At 39.0% G+C, this 13,756-nt stretch overlaps 1 protein-coding gene across 14 annotated transcripts in view; it reads right to left on the bottom strand.

Moving 5' to 3' along the window:
• Positions 1 to 13,756, bottom strand: part of PDE10A (phosphodiesterase 10A) — a 605,978-nt gene that overhangs the window by 145,642 nt on the left and 446,580 nt on the right. Inside the window, exon 1 of one of the 14 annotated variants that reach the window (XM_045008717.1) lies at positions 5,425 to 5,496. The exons of 12 other annotated variants lie outside the window; for them this stretch is intronic. In XM_045008717.1, the coding sequence (XP_044864652.1) occupies positions 5,425 to 5,446 (22 nt within the window). In that variant the 5' untranslated portion in view covers positions 5,447 to 5,496. Of the gene's footprint in view, positions 1 to 4,370; positions 4,484 to 5,424; positions 5,497 to 13,756 lie in introns of those variants that run through there. One more of the 14 variants, XM_045008726.1, reaches the window with a different exon arrangement.

The raw sequence follows: 13,756 nt of genomic DNA on the forward strand, positions 1-13,756 counted from the left end.
TTAATGTTATAAAGTCCAGCACTCAAAAGTTAAGAAATATCAGAATTAAAGTTTGCCTATGCACCCCTAATTTTGCCCTCTTGTGCTTATGCATGTTGATACATGGATCAACCTGCTTTGCAAATACATCAGGGTTGCATAGTGAAGGAGACTGTTACCTGTAGGACACTGGCCCCAGTAGTTGTGGTAGCTGGAAGGTGTGTAGTGAAGGAGACAGGGGATTACAGACAGAGAAAAGGGAGTCTCGTGGTTAAGGCAGTTGAATGCTGCCCTGGAGAACTGTATTCTGTCCCTGACTCAGCCACACAGTCCCTGGATGATGCTAGGCAAGTTACTTAAACCAATTTTTCACAGGTGGCCACTAATTGTGAGTTCTTGGTTTTATGGGGGTTAAAAAAGACAAGACCCTAGTCTGTGTTGCAGAAGTGCTGAGCATTCACAGCTGCAACTGTGAAATCAATGGGAGCTATGTTCTGAACACTTAAATTATTGTATAAAGCGAAGTACTCTGAAAAATCAGGTTCTAGGCATCTCAAATTGGGCAAACCAAATTAGTGGATACTTTAACATTAAACTCTCTGTGCCTCAGTTCCCCATTTGTAAAAGGGGAATAATATCCAGTCATCTCACAGGGGTGTGGTGAAAAATAAATTCATTAATATTTGTAAAGCACTCAGATATTATAGTGATGAGTGCTATAGAAAATCCCATGAGAAAATTAATTGTCTTCAGAGCAGGATTTGAACAGTGTGCAATAAATGAGGTTTTGAACTATGAGGATAAAACAAAATGTTGAGGAACTGCTCATTGAATGTGCTTCATCCATTCTATACACTGAAAGAGACAGGGGTCCTGTGGAAAAAATAGTCTGGGATCATGTAATTAAGGTCCATATCATAATGCATACATACAGTGCACAGGCAACCTTAACTCTGGCATTTCTGCAACCTTAATAATGTGCTTTTAATGTAGCATGGGCATTTGTAATGTAGCAAGAGACAGTGTCTGCCCCCAAACAGCTTACAATCTAAACAGACAAGACAGACAAATGGTAGGGATATAACATACAAGCAGATTTATCATGATGGGCTTGTCTTCATAGTGCATTAGTCCGCGTGAGAGGGGTCTAAACTCTAGTTGTGCACTAGCGTGTTGAGCACTAACTGGCTAGTGTGGACTCTGGTGGTGTGAACTAGAAGTGCCCTAGAACAAACCTTGCTGAAGAAATGCTATTTAATCACTAGTTTCATGGAAGCAATATTTAAAGTAACAACATCCTTGATGTCCTTAGCCTTTCTATCCAATTTTGGCAACTACTCCCAGCTCCTAAGAGCCTGAACCCAAGGAGATAATTACAAATACAGGGATGGAAAAAAGAGTAATAGTAAACAGGTCCTTGTATCAGAGAACTTCAAATGTCTTTATGTCTGTATTGTGTCAGAAACCAGGACTAGCTGAAATTACAATAACTAGCCCCCACTGCTTCCCCGCTGTGTTCCTGAACAAATGGTGAAGTACATATTGGTTGATATTGGCTGATGATATAGCGCACACTGTCAAATAAAAGGTGTTTGCTCACCAAGACTTTGCATGGTTGGATTAGGATTCTTTTTCCAAGGGATATGAGTTAGCACATACTGGGAGACATATTCAGAAGATATTTACAGAAGGTTGGCCATATAATTTCGTTTGCAAAAATGTAAAAGTGAAATTGTGGGCACTAATTTTTGCACTCAGTTATCATGTTTGGTTATCATGACCACATGCACAAATTGGGTATTTATGTGCATAAATGACCTGATAATTCTCTGAGCCAGAGAGTCCTGATCCTCACGTAGGAATGGAAAGGACAGGCACTGCTTTCTCCTCCCTCAAGCTCTGAGTGACCCCCCTCAGCCATATATGTAGAGGAGAGGACAGGTCTGGGTGGCTGGGACAATGTGATGGGGAATTCTCACCTCTGGTCAGAAGCACTGTTTCAGAACGGACTCAGAACTGACTCAGAACCCAAATGGGCCATGCACATTGGGTGAACTCTGTGCTTCTGAAGCAGCAAAAAAAGGATTTAGTACTGTAATAGGAATATGATGTGATGGTCCTTGTTTCACTGTATTGTAGAAGCCCTGGAAAAATTTCAAGTGGTATGCAAATATTTTTACTTCAGTTCTGCATTTTTTCCTTTGGTGCCTGTTATGTTACTCTCATTACTACCCATTTTATTTATTTGCCATATTTTCACCTGTAACTTTTTTATTAAGGAAATAAACAAAAAAATATTCCTGTGCCACAAGAGAAGAAATGAAGTTATTATACCTCTGTGAAATTGCTCCAAACTCCCAGCTTCCACTTCTCATCAGCCACAGAATATGAAATAGGCTGAGGAGCTTTGCTTACTGGCTTACTTACTGCTGCCTATGTCTCTGAATACATTGAAAAGAAACAGATTTGTGCTGAACTTTGTAGTGGAACTCTCAACATCTGCAGAGAAGTCAAGACTGAGCAGTTCTCTCTTCTCTTAGACCAGCTGACAAAGGAAACAAAAGGAAATGTCCTGGGGGAATAGTCTGCTAACGTCAACAAGGGTAAGAAGATCATTAGTAGTTGAGATGATAGGTTATCACATGGGAGTACCATAGTGATCCAGTGTGGAGCATACTTACGTCAAGGGAATCATTTAATTCCCTCTGAAGGAACCCTGCTGTAACTACAACATACGTACATTTGTATTAGAGACGTATGTTATTTATTTTGCCCAAGGGACTGAAAACAAGGAACTAAAATGTGTTCTGTGTCGTTTAAATAAATACTATAATAGAATAAAAATGACAGAATAAATGCTTGTATGCAGTCATTTTAGGATTTTCCACTGACCTATTTGTAATCCCAGTCCAGGATGTGGATTGTATATTACAGAATAAATGATATGCAGACAGTTCAAGATTTTAGAGTCTTTGGAAAATGGCAAATTAAACTAACATGATAAAGTATCAGCAGCTCACAATAAATCTGAATGATTTAGCACTCATCACCCTTCTTAGCAATATCGCTACTGGGAGTAAAGCATTTTTCTCTGCTATAAAGAAATTACTTATCTGCTGATGTCTGAAGATGTATGTTGTAACAGATTCCCACACTCACATCCATTCTCCTAGTGCGTGACTGGTGGGAACTACCAAAGCTTCACAATTTGGGGGGCAGACTCCTCAGCTCCACACTAGAACAGTGCAGGAGTCCCTAGAGTTAGTTCCTTTTTTAAAGACACTAGAAAGCATTAAAAAATATCCAAATGTACCACCAAGTCTGGGGGTACCGACAGGAAGAACCCAATCCTCAGTGCATTGGTGACTTCTCCATCCCTGGGCACATCAATGTTTAAGGTAGTGGTTCTCAAACTTTTTGCATTGGTGACCCTTTTCACATAGCAAGCCTCTGAGTGCAACCCCTCCCCCACATATACATTTAAAATGGAGTTTTTAAATTTTAATTTAACAGGGGTTTGGGGATGACAGCACCCACACATGGCTGGGCTTGACACTCCCACATAACTACTTTGTGACCCCCTGAGGGGTCATCACCCCCAGTTTGAGAACCCCTGGCTTAATGGAATCCCCTTTTCATCTCTCTGGTATCATGACTCTCCATCAGCACTTAAGTGCTGGAGGGAGACAATGATATGTACCATTGTTTGGAACATCAGTGGTTCCTTGGTGCACCAGTGCTTATCTAGTTATCAACACTCACTGAAACTCCAGTATGGCTGCAAATTGATCAACTGTGGGTTGACGAATCCTATGTTTGTCAATTACAATTTCACTTTTACAAATTTCATTTGCCATTCTGTGTCTCTACCAACACTGGCCCACCTTTCTAATGTAACCAGGTGCCACACTTATAGCTTGAATAGGAATTTTGAAAAACAAGTTTGAGTATGTGACTGATTCTACAGAAATCTTCTGCATATACTGCTGCATCTACCTGTAATGAGGAACTCAAAGAGTTTATTATATTGTCTGCAACCACAGTTCAGTTTGTTTCTAACTTTTCATAGCCAAGCAGAGTAGCATGAAATCTCTCATATGCCTCAGCTTAAATTTTAGAGTATTGTGAGAGTGAGTTAATACTTTTACTGAAAATAACCTAATTCTTTTCTAACAGGGTGAGGGAGGAGCGACTTGCCCAACCCCACTATCTCCCGTCCCAGAATTATCTGGGGAGGTAGTTTTCTTTAATAGGCGTCCAAGAAACTTTAACAAAAGTTTGTCTCATCAACACGCAGCGTGTTCAGGCTCCTTTCTGGTGGTAGGGGGTCCCCAAACAAACTTAAAAGGGAAACAGAGTCCCCAAAATCTGTCCCAGGGCATGGATCTTACCTCAGAGCCTGAGTGAGTGAAAAGGGTTCCTTCAGAGTGTGTTTCTTATCGGCTTGCAGATGCCCCGCCCAAGCTGACTTCCTTGTGGCTTCTCAGTCAGACTCACCTCTCAGAACTGCTTCAACTTTCTTACAAAGGAAACAGCCGTTTAAGGTTCCTTTTCTGAGCCAGGTGTCTCTGATTGGCTTGTTTAGTAACCCTGCTCCAGGCTTTGAGTCTCCCGCAGAGCAGCTCCCTCACTCCCTGTCACATCCTTACATATCCTTATCTACACACACTTCAACAGTTTAACATAAAAGATGGATTTTTTAAACACACAAAACTAATAAGAAAGACACAAGAACTGTCAATTGTTTAAAAGTGCTAAATAGAGAGTAAGAAAAAGGTTATATTACTCTTTTACTGACGTTGCTGTATACATGCAATGTCTAATATTTGATTTAGGATTGTGCCATAAACAATATTTACATATCAAATGGAAAAATAGTAAAAACTAAATATTCAAACTTTACCTTCCTGCTAATTTACCACAGAAGAGAATAAAATCCCTCCCAGTCTTCCATGCACACAAATAGAGGTGTGTACCACTGATAATCCTTGCAGCAGTTATTTAGTCCTTACTCTTTCCTAACAAGTCTTTTTCAAGGTCTCCTCCTCAGAGCTCTTAGGGCTAGTCTACACTTACGAGCCGGGTCGACGCGGTGAGTTCGACTTCTCGGAGTTCGAACTATCGCGTCTAATCTGGACGCGATAGTTCGAACTCCGGAAGCGATAGTTCGAACTCCAGTACTCCACCACTGCAAAAGGCGGTGGCGGAGTCGACCTTGGAGCCGCGGACTTCGATTCCGCGGCGTCTGGACGGGTGAGTAGTTCGAACTAGGGTACTTCGAATTCAGCTACGCTATTCACGTAGCTGAATTTGCGTACCCTAGTTCGACCCCGCTTCTTAGTGTGGACCAGACCTTAGAGATACCCAAACAGTCTCTTTTCTGTCTAAAGATTTCCTCCTCAGAGCTGAAAGTCCACACCCAAATTATCAGAAGGCAAATCCAACCTTCTCCATTGCAGTCTGACATACAATCCCCCTCACAAACATGTTATTTCAGAAACTTCTAAGTCCTCTTTCTAGAACCCCAGGCAAAAGATTAAGGAATTTACATTGCGAAGTTACTATGGTAACTGCTGTGTGTCACATTTAGAATGTCTTGAGGCTCTGTAGATTCCAGCTCTACAGTTCAGATTTCCATCCCATGCAGTTAAGATGATTTTTGGGGGTCCAATTTAATAGGAATCTGCAGTCAGAAGTGATGAGGAAAAAGTGCTCAACATCCATTAGCACTGAATTTTATGGGAGCTGTTGGACACTTTACCACTTTTGAAAATTAGGCCATTTACACAGATGCCTAAATAAGGGAGTGAGATCAAGTAGAGAAATGAAACTTCAGAACAGAGCAGAACCACTACAGCATAATAACGAAGCAGTGAGCAAGAGGTGCACAAAAGCAAACACTTGAAAAAAATAACTAACAACTGAGAAAAGGAAATGGAAAGTCAAAGAAAACAGCTTCAGACAGAGTTGCTACTTGCTGAACCACTCTGCGCAGGGGGAGAAAGAATAGAGATTCTGGGAATATTAAGAATCTTAGGGAAAATTCTCTATTGCAATTGGCTGTGACTTGCTTCACTAATTTCTGTAGGAATTACCTCATCTGCTTCCCTGGTAGAAAGAGCACATTCTGCCATTCTTACCCAGAGGAAATAGAACAGTATCCTACTTCACAAGTAATCCCAGTGAAATCAATGGGTCTATTTAAGGAGTGAAACAGTACTCACCATAACTATAGGTGGCAGAATCTGAGCCAAAATGAAGACAGAATTGTGAAAAAAAAGTAAACTTTGAATAAAAAAGCAAAAACTGGGAATTTAACCCTCAACCTTTTGAAACAGTCAAGTCAGGCATTGCAGTGTACTAGATTGATTTCCATAAAGTGAACAGATGGCATAATTAAAATTTTAGAAGAATCAAGTATTTGTAAGTTCCTTAGAAAACTTTCACTAGATGAAAAAATTGAGATAGACAAAATTAAGCTCCAGGATTCTACATGACATTAAAACACAAGCAACTCTTCAACATTTATAAGACCAAAATTTGTGAATTAGTTTTAAAAAATATTAACTATTGCATTATGGAACAAAACTACTCAGGAAATACATTGAAGGGACTATAAACCAATGATTCAGTTTCAAAGACTATTTCCAAGTTGTATAATGTTTTCTGAACTGAATTGCTGTTAATTTCATTTGAAGGATGGAAGATGAGGAGTAAGCAGTCTATAAAAGAACTGAGGGAGGAAAATAGTTCTGCACGCTTGTTGGTCTCTTTGCATCTTTCTGCCTCAAAGCCACGGCATTAATTTGAGGGATACAATACACTTAGTGTGCAAAACTGCCTTTACATATATATTAAATAAATAAAAACAAAATTACACTTTAAGCATAATCTATGCAGAAATACAAACCTTATTATCTAGGGTGAAGGTTCTCATAAGATAAACAAATGGTCATCCAAATGTCTAAAATACATTTGCCAAGGCTTTTTAATGTAATGTTAGATCTGCTTATTTGACACCCAAACTGTTTTACTTTACTGTCCATTTCACCAACTTGAATTATTATACTGGATGGGATTCAACTAGGCACCATATGATTTCAAACAGCTTGTCTTGTTTTCTATTGTCTTGGTTCTAGCATCTGCAATGGCTTGATTCAGTAAGATGATGTCTGCTGATATTTTAATTTACACAAAGAGATGAAGATTCCTTGTCACCTACAAAATGTGAAAAACTCGGTCTATTATGAACAGGTGACAGACTAATGACACTGCGAAAATTCAACTTTCCCCCACAAGCTAATATGCAAAATTTGCATGTAGGTTGCCTTACTAAGATAGATATCATTTCTTTCACCTCAGTTTTTATTAGCATAATCTGGAGTGTAGTGAAATTTGCCTCTTTTAAGCCCTTTACCTCCTCATTCTAGATAAACATTCAACAAAATAAAACAATTACATGACAACTGAATTATATTCTCAAATTTTCATTTTTTAGAAGACAGTGTCAGTTATGGGTGTTCTACAAGAATGTGTACATTACAAAAACAACAGCAAGCATTTTCCCAACAGTCAAGGTCAATGCATGGACCAAACCTGTTAAAAATGCTAAAAGGCGAAACTATGAGACAGCATTGCCCAGCCAAAAGTGTCCTTCCGAAGCTTCCTCAGGTCCAAATTTGTAACTAGAACTCTGAGGAAGAGGGAAACATGCATGTAGAGTGACACTGTGGAGAGGTCATCTCAAAGAATTTTGGTAACAGGTGAGCAACCTTCACTTCAAGTAGCCTCTGCACAACCTCACACTTAGAAGTTTGGTAAGCAGTGCTCCTCCCTCCAGATGCTGAGGCCTCATTTAATTGGGATTGCAATATTGCTTTACCAAATGAATAGTGTGATCTAAGAAATAATTTTCTGAGAAGTATGAATTGAGATTCAAGTAGCAACTCTAGAGATTTCTAATATTGGAATATGTCTAGAAGGACATGAAAATGGCCTGTGTTAGCTGAGTGAGATCTAAGCCTTTCTAGAAGGGAAACAGAAATGTATTTTTAACACTCTTCACTACAGACTCTAACCTCTCAGAAAGGTATTGGGATGTGACTGCCCGACCGCTCTACTCTTATGAGAAGAGACAGACAGTCTACATAATTTTCTGTATTCCTTAGATCTATTCAAACAGTAGGCAAAATCCACATACTTTGCTGGGTCATTAGGTTTAGATTTGTAGGAAGTAACAAACTCCTTGTGATATAGTTGCAATAGATCCTAGAATCATTTTTGTCTCACTCAGGCTGGGGCTATCAGGATAACCTTCAGTCTCATTTGATTTTGTTGAGAACTCCCTCAGTTAGATGAAGGAAGGCATGGAGGAGACCTATCCCCCAAATCACCCCAAGCTTAGAGGAAATGCATTTGAGATGGACTGGTTGTCTTCTCCTAGTTTGGAGCAAAATTTTGACATTTGGAGTTGTGTCCCGTTGCAAATAGCTCTTTGGATACCCCCAAAGGGCAAAGATGTTTGTTACTGAGTTCCTGAGTGGTCATTCATGCTCATGGAAGCAGTTTCTGCTCAGCTGATCTGCCAGTATATTGTGCCTGCCTGCACAGTGAAAAGCTATAGGATACCTTTAGTGTACTATGCACCACTCACACAGATCTATGGTCTCTTTGCACAGCTGGCTGAAGTGTGTTTCCTCTCTACTTGTTGTAAAATCTCTGTACTGTTGTCATTGACTACTTCAACCAATCTGCCACGTAATTAGGGACAAATGACTTGAGAGCTCAACACGTCACTTAACTCTAGAACATTGGTATGGAGTTTGTTCACCCAGATGCTCTCAGAAATTGTTCAGTTCTTGCAATTGGCTCCCCGGTCCAGACAGAAAGCATTGGAAGTGACTGTGAGTGACGGAGCTTGAATGCAACTCCTTTGAAGACAATGTGATGTTGAATCTACCGCACGAGGGACAGAAACACATCCCTGGGCAGTGTCAGTGCTATAAACATGCTGTTTGTACTGGGCATATAGTGTCTTGCAAACCAATATTACAAAAGCTTCATCTTTACATGTGCATTCCATTATGCATATTGCTGAAGACACAAAGGCCATCCACTTGAGGAAGAACATTACTGTTTGACATGAGTTCTCCTGCAGTATTTGTACAGCTATAAGGATTTTTAAATTCTTTCTTCTGGAAGAAAAACTTTGCCTTTTCAAGAATCCAAAATGGCCCCAACAAAAGGTATGATCTGCACTGAGACTGTGTCATTTCTTCCAGTTTATCTTGAATCTCAGTGTTTGGAACAGAGTACCTGTTTGTGACATAGCTTTTGCTAGGTCCTGCAAGGATAACCTGATGAGCCAGTTGTCCAGTCAAGGGTACATCTGGATACCCTGACACTTCAAATAAGCTGCTACTGCTCAAAGGCACTTTGTGAATACTAAAGGTTCCACAGCTAAGCCAAATGGAAGGACCTTATATCGGTAATGATGATCTCCTCCGAAAACAAATCTTAGATATTTTTGGTGCAATGGTCAGATTGAGATGTGAAAACGTACTGAAAGGTTGGAATAAATTCTCAATAATGCTCTCAAGATTCACCGATCTGTTCCCTGGGAAGAAAGGGCAAAGAAAGGTATTAGGCCAGTTGTTGTGTGATTCTGGATCCAAGTGTGGATCCCAGGGTATCAACAATAGAGTGGTTAAGTGAAAAGCCAAAAGGGATGAGAGATATTTCACTAGGGAACAAGCAGGGATCCTGGGGGCAATTCATGTATCTTCAGGATAGCTAGGGAAATAGTTTTAGCCTTGTAAGGTTTCTTTATCTTTCCCCGAGAAGTAGAAGGAACTGACCCCACTGCCATACACTTCTTTCCTGTATGTTTCACTTTGGAGGATAATGTATACAGTGTTGCATGACGAGGCCCCGATCCAAAGGGTCCAAATGAGTGTGTTGCAAAGGCACAGCATGATTAACCTGAGCCACCATGGTAACTGTAGAGCCAGCAGGAATAGATGGCTCCAAAAAATCATCAGGTGCCTTTTAAGGCTTACAATGAGGTTCCAGTCATGGAACTGATGGCTTCGGATGGGGGCAGGTTGTGGAGTTAGGTGTTTTGCAAGATGCATGAAGAAGGCATGAGAAAAACTGCTCCCGTACCACAACCAGTAAGATGCATTTGTCTGAGATTTTTGTTTTTAATTGTTAGGGAAAGAATGAAGAAAAACAAAGTCAGATGTCCCTTAATTACAGACTTTTATCTGGGAGACAAAAATGATTGTCATGCATTTGATCTGGCATTTGTTCCTGAGGAATCTGTGGAATCCTGCTTGGTTTTGCCTCTTTCATTGCTCCTATTTCAAAATTTGGCTCTGCTATAATTGGAATCTTTCTTGATTAATTTTTTTGTTATACAGGCCAAATGAATGCTTCTTCTTCAAAATAATTTCATCCCATCTTTAATGTTCTGAGGAAGGTTTGGAATGTTTAGCTTTTTCAGCTGATCCCAGGACTAGTTTTTTTAGAATCTTGCCAAACTGTCCACCCTTTCTTAATTTAGCAAATGAAAAGGTTTAGCAAATAAAAATTATTATAAACTTGCCAACCGTGTAAACAGAGGAGTCTTTTCCGCTATGGCATTAGAGACAACTTCAAAGTAATCTATAGCAACATCTGCTATGAAAAATGTGACTAAGGTGAACTTCTTCAAAGTGGGTTTGAAATTATTTTTTTTTTAGCATCTAACCAGTATCGCTGCACCAGGAAAGACAGCACTTAAACTGAGCTGTCTGTGAGAAAACATACAACTTCTACATTTATCTTTATAGTTCTTGAGTGTTTTGACCTCATAGATTTCTCTCCAAGGAATATTCTGATGGAATGACCATATCTGTGACGAACAATATTACTCCAGTTTTGTGTTTGGGACAGACACAATGCGGGATTTGCAATGTTGCAATTTATAGCGTGGTTTACAGATTTACCTTCAGGATTCTCACTCTGAATGGGCAGTCTCCTCAAAAGAAGAATAGCGAGATAATACCTTATTTTTATTTGTGGTACACTGAATTGCCATACTAGATCAGGCCAAGAGTCCATTTAATATTCAGCCTCTGAAAGTGGCCAGTAAAAGAACTTCAAAGGAAAGTGTAAAAAAGACTGAGTGTAACAGTATTTCTGAGAAGATTTACTATATTTTTATTAACTCTCCATTATCCCTATGTGTTGAGTACTTTGAATCAAGGTTTCAAATATTTTGCAGGGAATAATTTAGCTTACTGGTCCCAGTCAAACTGTACTGATTCATAACTTGACAACTCCCATTCCACAGTTGAACTAAGAACTTTTGCTAGAAAAAAATAAAACTTGATACCAGATTTCTTAATTTTTTCTACATTTAATTTTAAAGACTTTTTCCTGTCGACTTCTATGCTGCCATATTCACTGTATTTTACCATATGTATAATGACTGCTAATATAAGCACCTTGGATATTAAAATGTCCCAGAAATTTATTCACAATGGTCATTGATGCAGCTGTCATGGGCGAATGCGCACAAGCTAAGCTTTCTGAGGAAATGTGGTAACAAGCACATTGCTGGAAAACACTTAAGTCATTGTAGTATAAATCTTTTATCTGACTGGAGGACATGTGAGAAAGAGTTTCCTACAAAGACATGGCTATGACAAGTTACTAGTATTTGTACAGTTACAAGTTTAACAAGAGGAATAGGCAACAGGGAAAAAAACACAGGACTGTTCCTAATGTGTATTTAACACATACATGATGACCAAAGAGGAAGTGTAACCACAACATCACTTCCTAGCTCATTTAAAGAAAGAGAAAATTAGATATTAATTACAAATGTCAAATGAAGTAATCCTCTTCTTCCCTAAATAGGAATTTATTTTAGTGGTCATGATGATACTGACTCAATAAATAAGTAACATTTTATAGTTATTAGGAGTTATATAAACTGTGTTTTAATAAATGTCGACAAATGTTCCACAATGAGCTTAAAGATGGTGCCTACAAGTCTCTTGGAATAAACTTATCTCATAAACTAATCAAGGCATACATATGACTGTGTGCACTCAAGTGCAGATATGTCAAAATGTTCATAATGAATGCTGAATCCACTTGAACTGAGTCTGCGTACAAGGATTACTATAACAGTATATCGTGAACCTCCTCTCCTCAACCAATAAAACCCAAGCCTCTCTGCTGCTAATTACTACTAGTGTCTTCAAGAGTAAAAAATCCCCAACTTTAATAGAACCATCAAGGTGTGCACATACACTTATAGAGTAACAATGGGATCTTATTACTGTAACCCTTGTCCTTCCTCATCCCATCTCCCTTTGTTTCTTTCTCTCTCTCTCTGTCAAGTCAAATTAGATTGTAAACAGATCAGGAAAGGACCATGTCTTTGTTCTATAAAACACTTAACACACTTCTGGCAGCTGAGCAAACAAATAATTAAAATCTAGCTTCCTATTAAACTTAAAAGATCCAAAAAAGTTATTTTATTGCTCAACATTGCTCAGGAATTTCAAATGGCAATAGATAACATGCACTCTCCTTGAAAAATGGTACTCCTTACAGATTCAGTGCATGGATGCTGTTACAAATCACAATGGGATCACAAAAAAGATGTCACTTAGAGATGGCTCCCAAATCGTTATACAGCACAGTTGGGAAGGTGAGAGTGAAATAACTCCACTCAGCCTTGGAGCCATCAACATGAGGTACATACAAAGCGTTATTACTACAGAGCCCTTGTGTTACAAGTTGGCCCCAAGTACATCTTCAACATAACTGACAAGGTCCATGAACAACATTTCATAATAGACAAAGTTTTTGTATAAAGTACATTTCAATGCATTATCAATTTCAGCTTGATTTACAATTATGGAGGCATTGGCTGCTGCTAGGGGTCCCGTCCCTAGGTCAGTAGTTCTCAACCTGGGGTAGATGTACCCCTATGGGTATGCAAAGGTCTTCCAGGGGATACAACAATTTATTTAGATATTTGTCTAGTTTTACAACAGACTACATAAAAAGCATGAGCGAAGTCAGTAGAAACCAAAATTTCATACAGACAATGACTTGTTTATACCACTCTATATGTTATATACTGAAATGTAAGTACAATATTTATATTCCAATGGATTTATTTTATAATTATGTAGTAAAAATGAGATCAGCAATTTTTCAGTAACAGTGTGCGGTGGCACTTTTTTGTTTTTATGTCTGATTAGTAGTTTTTAAGGGAGATGAAACTTGGAAATCAGACTCCTGAAAGAGGTGGTCTGGAAAGGTTGATGGCCACTGGCCTAGGCAACAGAAGCTTGCACACTGCACTGATCAAGATACTGCTCTGCTGTGAAATTGCAAAGTCCAGGGCCAAATAATGGTCTCTGCTGTTACGGCTGGCATTAGCACCAACCATACTTCTACACCAGATAGCAGAGGAATTCACCAACAACAAATATATAAGCAACAGTAAGTGGTGTTCACAATAAATGTGGCTTTAGGAGCTAAACAGATTAACAGAAGCACCTGTTCATGATTACTGATTATTTGATTATTGATTATTTGAAGCAACGAGTTGGGTGGTGGATAGAATGAAAGAGCTGGGAATGAGATGGCATATTCAAGTCTTTTACTAAAGAGCTGCAAATTAAGATGCATTCATAAAACATGCTACTGTAGGTGACAAAGTAGTTTAATGCAGTCTAATTTGCATTTAATTGTCAGCATTTATTTCAAT

This window comes from Mauremys mutica, chromosome 3, assembly GCF_020497125.1.
Source record: "Mauremys mutica isolate MM-2020 ecotype Southern chromosome 3, ASM2049712v1, whole genome shotgun sequence".
NCBI lineage: Eukaryota > Metazoa > Chordata > Testudines > Geoemydidae > Mauremys > Mauremys mutica.